General features: G+C 35.4%; 1 protein-coding gene across 6 annotated transcripts in view; it reads right to left on the bottom strand.

Moving 5' to 3' along the window:
- The window catches only part of PCDH15 (protocadherin related 15), an 836749-nt gene that overhangs the window by 360563 nt on the left and 458783 nt on the right, over positions 1-17403 (bottom strand). For all 6 annotated transcript variants that reach the window (XM_042907891.1, XM_042907887.1, XM_042907888.1 and 3 more), the window contains one exon: positions 581-693. In XM_042907891.1, coding sequence (XP_042763825.1) covers positions 581-693 — 113 coding nt within the window. The remainder of the gene's footprint in view (positions 1-580; positions 694-17403) is intronic.

The raw sequence follows: 17403 nt of genomic DNA, 5'->3' as shown, positions 1-17403 counted from the left end.
TACAGTAAATATTATTAAACTGTTGTTGTAATGTCAAGTGCATTCCCCTCGCTTTGATAATTTTTCCAGTCTGGGATCATTTTTCAAAGTAAAGAAAATAATGAGACATATATTAAAAGAATTTATGGAAAGGCAAGATCTTTTGTTTTTATGTTAGAAAGAGCAACAATAGTTTTAAAATAATACATTATTAAAATAAATAAATATATGAATGCATGCACATTTAAAATATAGTTACTAGTGAAGGTTTTGTGGTCAAAAATTAGTTTTTTTGGCAAGAAAAATTAAACCCTAGAAGTGTAACAAAGTTATATTATGTAGTATTATATACATTTGACCAGGACATTTATTACATATAAAAATGCTCAGTATTTGAATCTCATCATAATATAAACAGATATTTTAAAAGAACACAACACAATAGAACTGCCACAGTTCAATTTTTTTAACAAAAACATTGGCTAACTGCTGTCAGATTAATTTTATGTTTTATAACATAAAAGAGCCTACAGTAGCTGCTATTGGTTTCTTTGATTAGCAGTTTAGAAACACAAGGTAATAAAAAATTAATTTAATTTACCTTAATAACCAAATCAAATTTCTGGTGAAAATCTCTGTTTACGGGCTCCAGGAGGCTAAGTTCTGCCGTCCTAGGATGCATATGGAAAAATCGTGGGTAATCCTCCGGAGTCCCTGAAAGACAGTGAGATTTCAGTATTAATTGAGAACAAGAGGTAATATGTGTGTGTGCTATATCTGTTTTTCTTCATCAACCGAGGAACAAAATCACAATTTCATTAGTAAATTAAGTTTCAAAATTATGCAGTCTAGGGAAAGGAGACACAAATGTAGTATGTAATTAATTAGCTTATGAGTAAGAAAGATGGAAAATATTTCTTGTTTGGATGGTTTTCTAAATATATTTTATTAGGAGAGCTCTTTAATTAACTTGAAACTTCATCACATGAAAAGAGATACTAAGTGTAGGGAGAGCAAATTTTGAATTATAAAATTGTGTTTTAATGGTGCATAAATCTTAATTATGGTCTGCATGGTCTTCTACCATGTCTTGTAATAAACAAAGACTAGTAATTTGTACCAAATATCAAGCTGCTTGAAAATTAAAATGAACATATTCTGTTCCAGCTGGTAAAATATTTTTCTAAAGGCAAGAATCCAGCCAATTACATCAATCATATTAAATCAAAATACATTGATGATACTCTTAATGCCTACAGAGGATATTTCTTAAATACAGGCATTATAGTGAATTGAAGCACATTTCTTCCTGCAGAAATTTTCTTCAATTTCATTATCTTCCTTTGTTTAACATGATATTCTTTGTCTCAAAGTGAAGAAACAGTAGAAGTCATATCATGTAACTATGGAATATATTATGCATTTGGCAAAACAGTAACTGTAAGAATAAAATAACTATGGCTTCCAATTATTAAAGCTTACTTTGTGCTAAATGCTTTATGTAAATTATCATCAATAAGTCTGTAAATCATTCCCATTTTACAGAGAAGGACTTGAGAACTTTGAGATATTAAATAATGTGTACAAGATCAAAGGGACAATGTAAGATAGAGCTTGAATTCAAATCCAGGGTGCGAGAAGTCAGACATATCAAAAAATGGGTTAATTTCTGGTACTTCTTTGCTTCAACACTGAGACAAGAAGAGAAACTCTCCTGGGGCATTATGTGAGAGGAAATAAAAAAGTTTGCCGGTACAATAGACTTGAAAATCCAGAAATAGTCAAAATTGCACATGACAATTTAGCAGATGATAAAGGAATCATCTCCAAACAGTAGGGGAAAATGGATTTTTGAATACTATCATTTATCAAATAGAAGAGCCATACAGAAAATGATCAAATTGCATCCATTCTTTATACTAGCGTAAATCTCAAATAGAGAGGATATTCATATATAATAAACAATAAAACAACACAAGTGCTAGTAATAGATGAAAACACAGATGAATTCTACTATAATGTGAGAGTGGGCATATCTCTCCTAACTATGGCTCAAAATCAAGAAGCAATAAGGGAATAAAGAGATAAATTTGATGACATTACAAAATGGCTTGGCAAGACACAATAAACAAAGTAAAGCCACAAGTGACAAGCTAGGGAAAATATTTGCAATTAACAACAGATGCAAAATGTTCAAATCCCTAACATATGTAGATTTACAAATTAGGAAAGAAAAACATCATCTGTACATTAAAAAAAAACAAAAAACAAAAAACACTGCGTGAGAATAAAAAGAGTTCACAGAAAGAGAAAGGTAAATGACTCTTCATCATACACAAAGATGCTCACCTTTATACACAAGAAGAAAAATTCAGATGAAAACCACAATGAAATTCCATTTGTTACTTGTTAGATTAGCAATGGTCCCAAGTGGACACTCCACTCTATTGGTGAGCCTGTGAGAGAAAATGTACTTCCAGACATTCCTGGTACTATTAAAAGAGTGTTACAAACTTATGATGGAAAATCTGGCATAGTATATGAGAACGATGTGAGTATTGGGGAATTCTGAGAAGATGATATCAGGAATCTATCTTCATGTAAACAAGAATTGGCAAGATCTTTCTGACACAGCTATTTTAGAACTCCGGAGTTTATTTCAGTGTTCCAACTTCTGGAGTAAGGTTTGGACAGTAAAATATGATTAATTTCCATCAATTACAACTCTTAGCACAGTAGCAGTTACACATCTCCCACCCCTCTGCCACTTGGCAGGGAGCTGGACACATATTCCTGTAGCAGCTTGCACACTGCTGCTGGGAGTAATTATGGGCAAAAAGGACCATGTCCTCTAAATATCAGAGATCTGTGCCCTCATCAGTGACTGCTGTTTCTAATCACAGAGATGCAGGTGACTATTGTCACACCCACCCTTCTTGCTGTAAGCCACTCCACTTAGACTGAGGAAATTTCCAGGGAATTCAAAGGGCTAGCAACCTTTTTACCCTATTCTTTTTTCTCCCTTTTTCCCTTTGGAAGCCAGGCATTAAAAGCAACTACACATGGAGGGAAATTAGCAAGTCAATGTGCATACCCAGGGGAAGTCATAGCTCAGAAACTACTTGAGAAGACCTTAGGTTTACACCTCAGACTAGTCCTCAGCACAGAGACAGACTACAATAAAGAAAACATATATACATGTATATACACACACACACACATATACATGTATGTATATGTATATGTATATGTATACACACACACAAACACAATTAAACAAAAATACAAATAAAAACTAGTAAATTCTGGGAAGGTGAAAAATTCTGATTTCCAGAATTACCACATTATTAGATTCAAATGTCCAGTTTTCAGCAACAACAACCACAACACAGGGTATATACAACAACAACAGCAACAATAACAATGACACAGGATATACATAAAAACAGAAAAGTATGGCCCATTCAAAGGGAAAAAAATGAATAGAAATTGGCCCTGAAAAACACCTGATTGATGAGTTACTAGATAAAGATGTTAAAACAGCTGCCTTAAAGATGTCCAAAGAAATAAAAATAGATGTAGAGAAAGTCAAGAAACTTATGTATTAATAAAATGGAAAAGAGACAGATAACCTGAAAAGAAACTACAGGAAACTATAAGAAATTCTAGAACTGAAATAAAAAGTTTACTAGAGAGGTTGAAATGCAAATTTGAGCAGGCAGAAGAAAGAATCAATAAACTTGAAGCTAGGGCAATGGAAATTATTGATGCTGAGTAACAGAAAAAGAAAAAAAAAAACATGATTAAATAAAAGGGAACAGTGCCTAATTGACCAATAGGGCACTATTAACAAGACCAACATACACATTGTGGGAGTCTCAGAAGGAGAAAAGAAAAAGAATGTTTGAAAAAATAATGGCTGAAAACTGCCAAAGTCTGATGAAAGATAGAGATAGAGATATACATCCAAAGAGCTCAATGAAATTTATTAAGATAAATTTAAAGAGACTCACACCAAGACACTTCATAATCAAACACAAAAGACAAAGACAAGAAGAGAATCTTGAAAACAGCTAGAGAGAAATTACTCCTCACATACAAAGGATCCTCAATAAGATTATCAGCCTCTTTCTTATTAGAAACTTTGGTGGCCAGAAGACAGTGACCCTATTTATTCCTAGTACTAAAAGAAAAAAAATGTCAAAAAAGAATTCTATACCTGGAAAAACTGTCCTCTAAAGTGGCAGAGAAATTAAGACTTGCCAGATAAAAGCTGAGAGAGTTCATTACTACTAATCCAGCCCTGCAAGAAGTGTCAAGGGAATCCTGCAGGTTACAATAGGCAGGCACCAGGCAATAATGTCCAGCAGTAGGGGGAAACAAAGATCTCACAAAGGTCAATGCATGGGCAATCACAAAAGCTGGTATTATAGTACCAAAGTCTGTAACTCTAATTTGTGATTTCTACATAATTTAAGATACTAAGAAATTTAAAAGAATTATTACTTTATGTTTTCAGGCACACAATATATAAACGTGTAATTTTGTTACACAAACAGACTAAAAAGGTGAGGATTTAACTGGAAAAGATCAGAGTTTTGTATTTTTTTTTAAATTTCTCTTAGAGAGAGAGAGAGTTCAGGAGCAGGGGAGACGGGCAGAAGAAGAGAGAGTCCCAAGCAGACTCCATGCTCAGTGCAATGCCCACTGCAGGGCTTGATCCCCTGTACCTGGGATCAGGACCTGAGCCAAAATCAAGAGTCAGACACTCAACTGAATGAGTCACCCAGGTGTCCCAGAATTTTATATATTGTTAAATTTAAGCTGGCATAAATTTAACTTAGAGAGTTCAGGAGCAGGGGAGACGGGCAGAAGAAGAGAGAGTCCCAAGCAGACTCCATGCTCAGTGCAATGCCCACTGCAGGGCTTGATCCCCTGTACCTGGGATCAGGACCTGAGCCAAAATCAAGAGTCAGACACTCAACTGAATGAGTCACCCAGGTGTCCCAGAATTTTATATATTGTTAAATTTAAGCTGGCATAAATTTAACTTAGAGTGCTATGGCCTTAGGATTTAAATATAATTCACATGATGAAAACAAAGAAAACAGTTAAAGAATACACAAAAGAAAATTTAAAAAAAATAGAATTTAAACACTACAAAAAATCAACTAAACACAAAAGAAGACAGTGCTGAAGCAAATGAAAATGAGAAAACTTTAAGACTATGGAAAAAACAAAAACCAAAATGACAGAAGTCCCTCCTTAGCAGTAATGACTTTAAATGTTAATTAATTAAACTCTCCAGTCAAAGACAGAGATTGACCAAATGGATTGAGAAAGAAGCATGATCCAACTATGTGTTGTCTACAACAGACTCAGTTTAGATGTCAAGACACAAACGGATAGTGAAAGGCTGACATATGCTAGAGCTTGAGGGCATTATGATAGATGAAATAAGCTCATCGTAAAAAAGATAAATACCACATGATTCTACTTATATAAGTTACTTCGTCACAATCACAGAGACAATAGGTTGAATTGTGTATTCCGGGGGTCATGGGGAAGAAGAGAATAGGGAATTATTGTTTAATGTGTATAAAGTTTCAGTTTTATAAAATAAAAAGAGTTGCAGACACATCCTTATAAATGTAATTAATATCACTAAACTGTATACCTATAAATGGTTAAGACGGGAAACTGTATGTTATGTATATTTAACGACAATTAAAAAATTGAAGAAAGTCATAGTAGCATCTATTTTTGACCCAGAAATCCCACTTCAAGGAAATTTTTGCATTTTCATAATAAGTAGTCACCATTTAAATATACATCAAGAGTGGTCTGGTTGAGTAAATGATGATACATCCTCAAGCAGATAATAATTGAAATGTAAAAATTAATGATAAATATCTTTACCTATTACTATAGAATTATCTTTAGTTATAGAAGTGACAAAACAACTTGGAGAAAAGTGCATATATATACTAACTTTTAAGAAATAGGAGTATACAAACATACAAATAAAAGGAAATATATACACATAAATGTGTATATATGGATGTTAGGAAAAATGATAAACTATAACATTAAAAAAGTGTTATGTATGAGAGAAAGAGGGAATGTTTTGAGGGAATAGGCAATGAAGCTAGATTAAACGAGCTACACCACTGTTTTTTTTTAAATTTTAGAGCCATATGAATATTATCTATCATTATAAGACATTGAATATAAGGACATCACAAAAATAAATATTAAATTTAAAAATCTAAGTGTTTGGGGCACCTGGGTGGCTCAGTCGGTTGAACGTCCGACTTCGGCTCAGGTCAGGATCTCACAGTTTGTGAGTTCGAGCCCCGCATCAGGCTCTATGCTGACCGCTTGCTCAGAGCCTGGAACCTGCTTCAGATTCTGTGTCTCCTTCTCTCTCTGCTCCTCCCCCGCTCACGCTTTGTCTCACTCTGTTTCTCAAAAATAAATCAATGTAAAAAAAAATCTAAGTGTTTATTCATTTGGTGACATAAATACAAATAGAAAATGACCATTCCAGACAACTTTCAAAGATAGTACCTTAATGTCTTGTTCACAGTATAATGTAGCTCTACAACAACTGAAATTATAAAAACAGAAACAAAAACAAAGAGTCTGTAGTAATAATATTGTGCATGTTAGCGTTGTTAGTCTAAGATGGTTATGGGAGCATTTTGCCAGCAATGAAATGAATAGTAATGTGATGTCTTAACTCTATCACCCTGTGTTAAAAACTAAATTCTTATCAAAGAAAATTGGATTGCCATGGAAATTTAAGGAAATTTATGCCTATTTCCCAAGTTTTTATATCGTGGCCATATAGGAATTTATAATCGGTCCCAGTCAAATGTTACTGCTGATTAACATTATAACCTCTCCTTTGGTAAAGCAAAAGCAATTATGATATACAACTTATATCCAGATGATTTTCAATGAAAACTTTCAAGTGACCCCTGAATGTTGAGTATCTCACAAAAGCCAGGCTATTATTGATGTATAAAAATGTTTCCAAGAACAGAAGTGCATGTCTAAGTTCAAGGACCCTATGGATTCACTTAATTTTCTCATTTAGAAGATGTGATATTCATTCCACTTAGCAAAGCTATACTTAATTCATTTACAAAAGTTGCTTCTTGGTTCCAGTTCAAGATGGTGATATGGGAAGACCCTGAACTCACCTCCTCCATGGAGCACACTGAATTACACTTATTAAGAGAACAGTTGCTCCTGAAGAAGAACTGAGGGTTGACTGAACAGCTACTGAACAACCATAGAGAGAGAACAGCAAGAGAAAAGCAAGAGAGACGGAGACACAGTAAGGAAGGGACTCCCCTCCCCAACTGCTGCCAACGGCAGTGGAGAGGGACAGTACTGAGGGACCAGGAACAGAACCTTCTGTCTTTGGGCACAGAAATAAAGCAGTGGTTTAAAAGAACAACTAGCATGTAGAAGACACAACATGAGAACTCCGGAAAACAGCAGAGGAACCCTAGAATGCTCTCCAGGTCAGAGGGACTAGAGAATGATAGTCCCTGGTTCACATTCCCACCCCACCTTAAAAGCCTAAACAGGAGCAGAGTCCAGACCCCATGACAGGTGGGTCCAGTCATCTCAGTGAGCTTGTGACTTCAGTGAACCCAGGGTCTACAAGCTCACAACAATCCTGGTCATACTGGGGCACAGAAAACAAAGCCAGGGTTTAAAAGGGAGCTCTGAAAATGCTCTCTCCCCCTCCCCCTTAGAAGCCCAGACCAGAACAGGGTCTGGAAGCTATACGGGAGGGGTTCAGATGCCATAATTAGTGGGTGTTGATGCCATAACTGGAAAGTCAGACTGTCACAGAAAGTTGGCAACTGCAGCAAGCCTAGGATTTGCAAGCCCACACCAGCTCCTTGCATGCTGGGACACAGAACAAAAAAACACTGGTGTAAGAGAGTCAGGGAACTGAAGAAAAATTCTTTCCCCCTCAATTTAAAAGCCCAGACAGGAGTAGAATTTAGCTCAACAGTGAGCTTGAGTCCTCAGGGTGCCTAGTGTCCATAAATCGACACCAGGAACCCTGTAGTGCTGAACACAGAAAACAAGCTGTGGTTTATGGGTTTTGTTTGTTGTTTAATATTTATTGTATTATTATTATATGTTTTTTTTTTACTTTTTGTTTTTACTTTTTAAAATTGTCTTGCTTTATTTTGGTTTTACTCTTTTTTTATTTCTTCTTCCTTCTCTTTTTTCTTCTTTTTTCCTCATTTTTAATTTTTTTCTTTTCTTTTATTATTATCTTTTCTTCCCATTTATTCTTTTTGTAAAAAGCCATGGTTTAAAAGTGTAACTAGCATTTATAGCCACAGCTCCAACCAACCATTAAAATTCACCAAGCATACATGGTCTGGATAGGGAACACTGTACACAAGACCAGTTGTTCAACTTTAGGACAATTAACTTTTTCCCAATCCATAGAAACACAAACAGAAAGTCAAACAAAATGAAGAGACAGAATAATATGCTTCAAAGAAAAATAACAAGAAAAAACTAAAACAAAATAAAACAAAAGCAAAAACAAACAAAAAAACCTAAATGAAACAGAGATAAGCAATATACCTGATAAAGAATTTCAAGTAATGATCATAATGAAACTCACTGGGGTGCAGAAAAGAATGGAAGAACTCAGTGAGATCTTCAGTAAAGAGACAGAAAATATTAAAATGAAATAATCAGAGTTGAAGAATACAATGTCTAAAATAACACACACACACACACACACACACACACACACACACTATAGGGAATCAATAGTAGATGAGAGGATGCAGAAGAATGTGTCAGCCATCTGGAAGACAGGGTAATGAAAAGCACACAAGCAAAACAACAAAAAGAGAAAAGAGTTTTTTGTTTTTTTGTTTTTTTAAATGAGGACAGATTAAGAGACCTCTTGGATAACATAAAGTAAACAAACATTTATATTACAGGGATCTCAGAAAAAAAAGAACAAGAGAAAGGTGTAGAATCTTTATTTGAATAATAATTGAAAAAACTCCATAACCTAGGGAGGGAAATAGACATCTAAGTCCAAGAAGCACAGAGAATTCCAAACAAGATGAACCCAAGGAACTCTACACCATAGCACATAATAAAATGTCAAAGGTAAACAATAAAGAGAGAATCTTAAAAACAGTGAGAGAGAAACAAAAAATTACCTAGAAGGGAAAACCTATAAGGTTATTAGCTGAGTTTTTAGTAGAAAGTTTGTAAGCCAGAAAGCAGTGGCATGATATATTCAGAGTGCTGAAAGAAAGAAAAAAAAAACAAACACAAAAAACAAAAACCTACAACTAAGCATACTTTACCCAACAAGATTACCATTCAGATTTGAAAGAGAGATAGAGTTTCCTAGACAAATAAATTATACAGGAGTTTATCACCACTAAATCAGCCTAATACAAAATGTTAAGACCACTCATTTAAGTGGAAAAGATATAACCACAATTAGACATTAAACAATATGAATAAAAAGATTTAAAATATGAGAACATATATATATATATATATATATATATATATATATATATATATATATATATATATATATATATATAACATGGAGAGAATGGAGTAAAAAAAATAGAAGGGGAAAGAGAAAGATGATTTTTTCTCTTTTCTTTTTTTTTCTTTTCTTTTCAGAATGTTTGAACTTGAATGACCAAACTAATATGGACTGCTATTTACTTAGGATCTTACATATGAACCTCACTGAAACCACAAACCCCAAACCTGTATAGAAAACAAAAAATAAAGAGAAAGGCAAAGAATCACTACAGATATTCACTGACCGCAAAAAGAGCAAGAGAAGAAAGGAACAAAGAAGAATTACAAACTAAAAAACAGAAACAAAAAACAAAACAAAAACAAAAACCAGAAAACAAATTTTTTAACTGTTGATAAGTACATACCTATTAATAATTACTTTAAATGTAAATTGTCTAAATGTTCCATTCAAAAATCAAAAGACACAGGGTGACAGAATGGATAACACAAAGAAGACCCATCTATATGCTGACAACAAGAGACAGACCTCAGACCTAGATAAATACAGCCTGAAAGTGAGGAGACAGAAAAATATTCACCATGCAAATATGGAAGTGGAAAAAATCCAGGATAGTAATACTTATATCAAACAAAATAGACTTTAAAAGAAAGACTGTCATAAAAGACAAATAAGGACACTACTTAATTATAAAGGGATCAATTCAAGAAAAAAATACAATTGTAAATATCTACACACTCAACACTGGAACATTTAAATACATAAAGCAGATATTAATGGACATTAAGAGATAAATTGATAGTAATAAAATGATAGTAGGCAACTCTAACACTTCACTTACATTAATGCATAGATCATCCAGACAGAAAAAACAAGAAAACAATGTCTTTTAATGATACAACGGACCAGATTGACATAACAGATGTAAACAGAACATTTTATCCAGAAACAACAGAATGCACATTCTTTTCAAATGCACAAAGAAGGAACATTACCCAGAACAGATCACACATTAGGTCATAAGATAAATCTCAATAAATTTAAGAAGCTTGAAATCACACCATGTATCTTTTCTAAGCACAATGTTATAAAACTAGAAATAAATCATAAAAAAAATTGGAAAAAAACATGAACATGTGCAGACTAAACAACATGATACTAAACAGCCAATGGGTCAATGAAGCAGTCCATGAATAAAAAAAAAATACATGGAAGCAAATGAAAATGAAAACTCAATGGTTCCAAATTTCTGAGATGCAATGAAAGCAGTTGTAGGAGAGAAGTTTACAGCAACATGGGCCTACTTCAAGAAATAATAAAAAATACAAATAAACATCTAACCTTATGCCTAGAGAAACTGGAAAAAGAATAAACAAAGCCCAAGGTGACTATAAAGTAAATAGTAAACATCAGAGCAGAAATAAATGAGTAGAAACCAAGAAAACAATAGAGCAATCTATGGAACCAGGAGCTTGTTCTTTGGACAGATAAACAAAATTGACAAAACTTTAGCCAGACTCATCAAGAAATACATAGAAAGGACACACACACACACACACACACACACACACACACACACACACACAATCGTTGACACCACAGAAATACAAAGGCTTATGATAGAATACTAGGAAAAACTACATGCCAACAAACTGGACCACCCAGAAGAAATGGATAAATTCCTAGAAACATAATCTTCCAAAATTGAACCAGGCTGATATAAAATCTGGACAGATTACAAGTAACAAAATTGAGTTAGTAATCAAAGACTACCAAAAAATAGAAGTCCAGGACTAAACGGAATAACAAATTAATTCTAAAAGGCATTTAAAGAAGAGTTAATACCTATTCTTCTCAAACTATTCCAAAAATAGAAGAGGGAGAAAATCTTCCAAATACATTCTATGAGGCCAGTATTACCCAGCACCAAAAATTAAAGAGACCACAAAAAAAGATAACTACAGGCTAATATCCCTAATGAACACAGATATAAAAATCTCCAACAAAATATTTGCAAATCACATACAATAGTACATTGAAAAGATCATTCACCATGATTTGGTTGGGTTTATTCCTGGGATGCAAGGATGGTTCAATATTCATAAATCAATCAACATCATAAAACACACCAACAAAATGAAGGATAAAATCATGATTATCTCAGTAGATGCAGAAAAAGAATTTGACAAGAGTCAAGATCCATTCATGACAATAACTCTCAATAAAATGGGGTTAGAGGGAACATACCTAACATAATACAGGCCATATAAGAAAAACCCACAGCTCACATCATACTCAATGGTGAAAAACTGAGAGCTTTCCCTCTAAGGTCAGGAGTAAGACAAGGATGTCCACTCTCACCACTTTTATTCAATATAGTACAGGAAGCCTCAGTCACAGCAATTAAACAAGAAAAAGAAATAAGAAGCATCCATGTCAGTAAAGAAATTAAACTGTTACTATTTGCATATGGCATACTATACATATAAAACCTTAGGACTCCACCAAAAACACTACTAGAAGTAATAAGCATATTTAGTAAAGTGGCGGGATTCAAAATCAATACTCAGAGATCTGTAGCATTGTATACAGTAATAACAAAGTTGCAGAAAGAGAAAATTTAAAAGAAAACCTTACAATCAGATAAAAAATAATAAAATATGCAGGAATACACTTAACCAAAGAGGTGAAAGACTTGTACTCTGAAAACCATAAAATTTCACGTGTGAAACCTATAGGTTTCACATCTTCAATTTCTTTTGAAAGGAAGGAAGGAAGGAAGGAAAGAAGGAAGGAAGAAAAACAAGGAAGGAAGGAAGAAAAACAAGGAAGGAAGGAATTAAAGATGATACAAACAAATGAAAAGATCATCCATCCTCATGGTTTGGAAGAAGTAATATTGTCAAAATGTCCATATCAACCAAAGCAATCTACAGATTCAATGCAATCCACATCAAAACCCCAACAACATTTTTTACAAAACTAGAACAAATAATACTCAAATCTGTATGGAACCATAGAAGACCCTAAGTGATCAAACCAATCCCGAGAAAAACAAAGCCGGAGGTATCAAAATTCCAGATTTCAAGATATATCACAAAAAAACTGTAGTAATGAACACAGTACAGTACTGGCAAAAAAAAAAAAACAGACACATAGATAAACAGAACAGAATAGAGAGTCCAGCAATAAACCCACAATTTATAAGGTCAATTAATCTTTGACAAAACAGGCAAGAATATGCAATGGGAAAGAGACAGTCTTTTCAATAATGGTACTGGGAAAACTGGGCAACTACATGTAAAAGAATGAAACTGGGTGACTTTCTAACACATTACACACAAAAAACCTCAAATTGGATTAAAGATGTACACATGTGTCCTGAACCCATAAAAGTTATGAACAGAACATAGCAATAATTTCTCTGGAATTAGCCATCACAACATTTTTCTTACATATGTCTCCTAAGGCCCAGGAAACAAAAGCAAAAATAAACTGTTGGGATTACATCAAAATAAAAAGTTTCTACACAGCAAAGCAAACAATCAACAAAACAAAAAGGCGGCCTACTGACTGTGAGAGGATATTTGCAAATGACATATCTGATCAAGGATTAGTATCCAAAATATATAAAGAACTTATAAAACTCAATAGCAACAAACACAAATAATCCAATTAAAAATGGGCAGAAGACATGAACAAACGTTTCTTCAAAGAAGACCTCGAGATGGCCACCAGACACATGAAAAGATGCTCAATATCACTCATCACTAGGGAAATGCAAATCAAAACCACCATGATATATGACCTCACACATAAAGTAATGGCTAAAATGAAAACACAAGAAACAAGTGAATATGTGGAGAAAAAGGAACCCTTGTGCATTGTTGGTGGCAATGCACACTGGTGTAAACACTGTGGAAAACAGTGTGGAGATTCCTCAAAAAATTAAAAATGGAGCTACCACATGAGAGTATTTAATCAGGGAAAAGGAAAGTAGGACCTTGAAAAGATATATGCACCTGTATGTTTATTTCAGCATCATTTACAATAGCCAAGACATAGCCAAGACAGGGAAGCAACCTAAGTGTCCATCAATAGATGAAGAATTAAGGTATATATTATTTACATACACATATGTACACATACATACAATGGAATATTTCACATCCATAAAAAGGGATGAGTTCGTGCCATTTGAGGCAACATGGATGAACTTAGAGCGTCTTATGATAAGTAAATCAGGCTGAGAAACACAAACACCATATGATTCCACTCACAAGCGGAATCTAAAAATAAATGAGCGAAACAAACTCAAAGCACAATCAGACCTATAAATACAGGGAAGTGATGGTTACCAGAGGGAAGGTGGGTAGGGGATGGACAACATGGGTGAAGGGGAAGGGAAATACAGCCTTCAGTAATGGAGTGAGTAAGCCATGGGAATTAGAATCAGAGCATAAGGAACACGGTCAATGACACGGTAATAGCGACAGATGGTAGCAACACTTGGGAGACGGAGACGTGCAGACGTGTCAGATCACTATGTCGTACACCTGAAACTAATGCAACAGCCTGTGTCAGCTCTACTCACATTGAAATGACAACAACAACAATAATGAGATTGCTCTTTTCCCATTATAAACGTAAATAAAAATTACTTTAAAAAGGTCCTTTTTTTTTCAAAATCTCTCCGAAGCTCTGAGTTTTCTCCATTTAGTTTGTGTCTTGATTTTAATCTTGGGGTTAAGTGTATTAAAATTCCATTCTCTTGGTATTCAATGCACCTGCTGCCCTGGTTATATAACTAAAATGTTGTCAATAATTTCAACCATATTTTTATCTATGCCTTCAAAGCACATTTCTTTTTCTTATCACATTATTCCTAGGTTGGTGCCCAGATGATAGATATCGCCTCTAATTTCTTGCCATTCGCTACTGTTAGTTTTAAATTTATCATTTTGCCTTATAGCTGTCCCACTTTTCATGTGCATCTTTGATTGTTCTAACTGAAAACAGTAAACTCTCCTTGTCCTACTCTCATGTCTTCCAGATCTCTTCAGGTCTATCCATCCTCTTTGCAATCTCTTTGTTGAGCTATTTCTAATGAATAATACACTCTTCTTTTCTGTTCTAAAACAGTGCCAAAAATTCTGTAATCCATCCCCCACCAAAGAACATAAAACCTCAAATCTGCTTTTACTTGTCTTTCAAAAAAATCAAAGTTACTCCATTAGTATCCAATTTCTCAATTTAGGAAAATACTACAAAGATTTTCCTGGGTTATTTTCCTGATGCATTTTTATGGCAGTGCTTCTGAGAATGTAGATCTTGGTCCACTTGCATGGGAAAAGCTAAGATCCCATCCTGTTTTGTTGAATGAGAATCCCTGAAAGGCAAGGTCAGAAATATGCACCTCTGAAAATCTCTAAAGTTTGAGAACCACCGCGTTACGGTGTATGAAATGCCCCCATACCTTTATTTGAACCTGAAACAAGTATAAAAACCATGAACTGAGTTTTTGCTGATAATACCACCACTTTTCTGACTATGCAGATTCCAATCTACAAATTCCTCTTATGACTCTTCATGTGTTGCCCATGTGATTCTTCCTTGCCTGTGTCCTCACCATTCTCTCCTCCTGTGTTTTTCTGTGGTCCTCCTCTGCTTCCTCACCTAAAGCCTTTCCCTCTCATTCATGTACTGCTCTGATAGCTTCCTCAATCTTCTGACATTCCATGCGTTTACAATAACTAAGGTAACATGCTAAAATGCCACTTTAATCTCCCAATTATCTAGACAAAATTTAATATATTGTTTACTGCAGTGATGCCCAAGGTGTTATTTAGTGGTGCAATTTACATACAATTAAATGCACAGATAAGCTTCAATGTTTTTGGAGAATTGTATAGACCTATATAACCACCACCCATATTAAAACTTTAATTTCACATTTCTTTTGTCCAAAAACAATACAAAAATATGCTTAACAAATATTTACTGTTCAAGATGACACTTGCTGCTCTTAGCATGTGTATAGGGACACAGGCAAGGAGTCTTGAGGGAGGCATGGGGACTATGCAGTGTATATACAGGGGGACAGAAGCACTGTCCCCTGTCTGCCTTCAGCACATGGCAGTGGGCTTGGGTTCATATCTGGCTAAAGTGACCTGTGTTTTGTAGAGTTCATTTTTCACCAAACGAATACTCACAAAAATGAATAAACAGCTGAGAACTATTTCTTCAAGTGAACCTCAGATGGAAAAGAACACTAATGATGTATGCAAAAGTGAACACCACGAAGGGACAGGATGCTCACTCCCATGCTCCTAGTACAAGGACTAAATGAATCATGCTATTAGGTCACATCCTAAAGACCCAGGGCATCAACTCAGCCTGACAATTTTTTTAAATGTTTATTTATTTTGAAAGAGAGAGTGTTGGCATGAGCACGGAAGGGGCATAGAGAGAGGAGGAGAGAGAGTCCCAAGCAGACTCTGCACCGTCAGTCTAGAACCTGACACAGGGCTCGAACTCACAAAACCACGAGTTCATGACCTGAACCGAAATCAAGAATCAGAAACTTAACCAAGTGAGCCACCTAGGCACCCCCAGCCTGACATTTTTAAACAATTTGTAGAATTACTTGAAATGCGGACTTACATCCAATGTAACTAATAGTAATCAGTACTCTGCAAATGGTGAACATTTAAGTTTGAACTAATGGTAATGCACGCACAATGTTTAAACATTACAGGGCTTACTCAACTATTTTTAACTCATGGGGCAAGGAATGAAAAAGTTACTTGTTCAATCCAACTATTCACTATCTTAATGTAACATACACACACATGACCTGAAGTAGATTAGAGACAGCTACAAATTCTGGGCTTCCCACCAAGAAGCAGAGTCTATTTTCCCTCTTGTTTTTTAAATGTTTACTTACCCATTTTGAGAGAGAGAGAGAGAGAGAGAGAGAGAGAGAGAGAGAGAGAGAGAATGGCACAGGGGAAGGGAGACAAGGGGAGGGAGGGAGAGAGAGGGAGGGGGAGGGGGAGAGGGAGAGGGAGAGGGAGAGGGAGAGGGAGAGGGAGAGAGAGAGAGAGAGAGAGAGAGAGAGAGAGAATCCCAAGCAGGCTCCATGCTGTCAGCCAGGATCCTGATGCGGGGCTCAATCTCATGAACAATAAGATGATGACCTGAGCAGAAAATTAAGAATCTGACTCTTAACCGACTGAGCCACATAGGCCGCCCAGTATTTTCCCTCTTCTTTTTTTTTATTAAAAATTTTTTAACGTTTATTTATTGTTGAGAGACAGAGAGACAGAGAGACAGAGAGAGAGAGAGAGAGAGAGAGAGAGAGAGAGGGAGAGAGAGAGAACATGAGCAGGGGAGGGGCAGAGAGAGAGAAGGAGACAAAGAATCCAAAGGAGGCTCCAGGCTCTGAGCTGTCAGCACAGAACCCCATGTGGGGCTCAAATTCATGAACTGCAAGATCATGACCTGAGCCAAAGTCAGATGCTTAATGGACTGAGCCACCCAGGTGCCCCCCTCTTCTTGAATAGGGGCTAGATTCAGGCTTGATTTGACCAATGGTGGCAGATATGATACATTCCATTTGGGGCCAAGCTTTAAGAAAACTGGTAGCCTTCATTTTTACTTTCTAAAAAGTCAATGACCTGCGGTAAAGGCTACAGAATAAGGTAAGCCCAGTGGGGGGAAGGGGGGCATAACCACACTGGATGTCTATATCCCTGGCTAGCTCCCGGCTGAATGCACACATTTGAGTAGCCTCAACGACACCGTGTGAAACAAAAGAACTGCCCAGTTGATCCCAATCAACCCACAGAAAT

The sequence above is a fragment of the Panthera leo genome, chromosome D2, assembly GCF_018350215.1.
Source record: "Panthera leo isolate Ple1 chromosome D2, P.leo_Ple1_pat1.1, whole genome shotgun sequence".
Taxonomy (NCBI): Eukaryota; Metazoa; Chordata; class Mammalia; order Carnivora; family Felidae; genus Panthera; species Panthera leo.
Note: the sequence above shows the minus strand (reverse complement) of the source record. Positions and strands in the feature narration are given on the sequence as shown.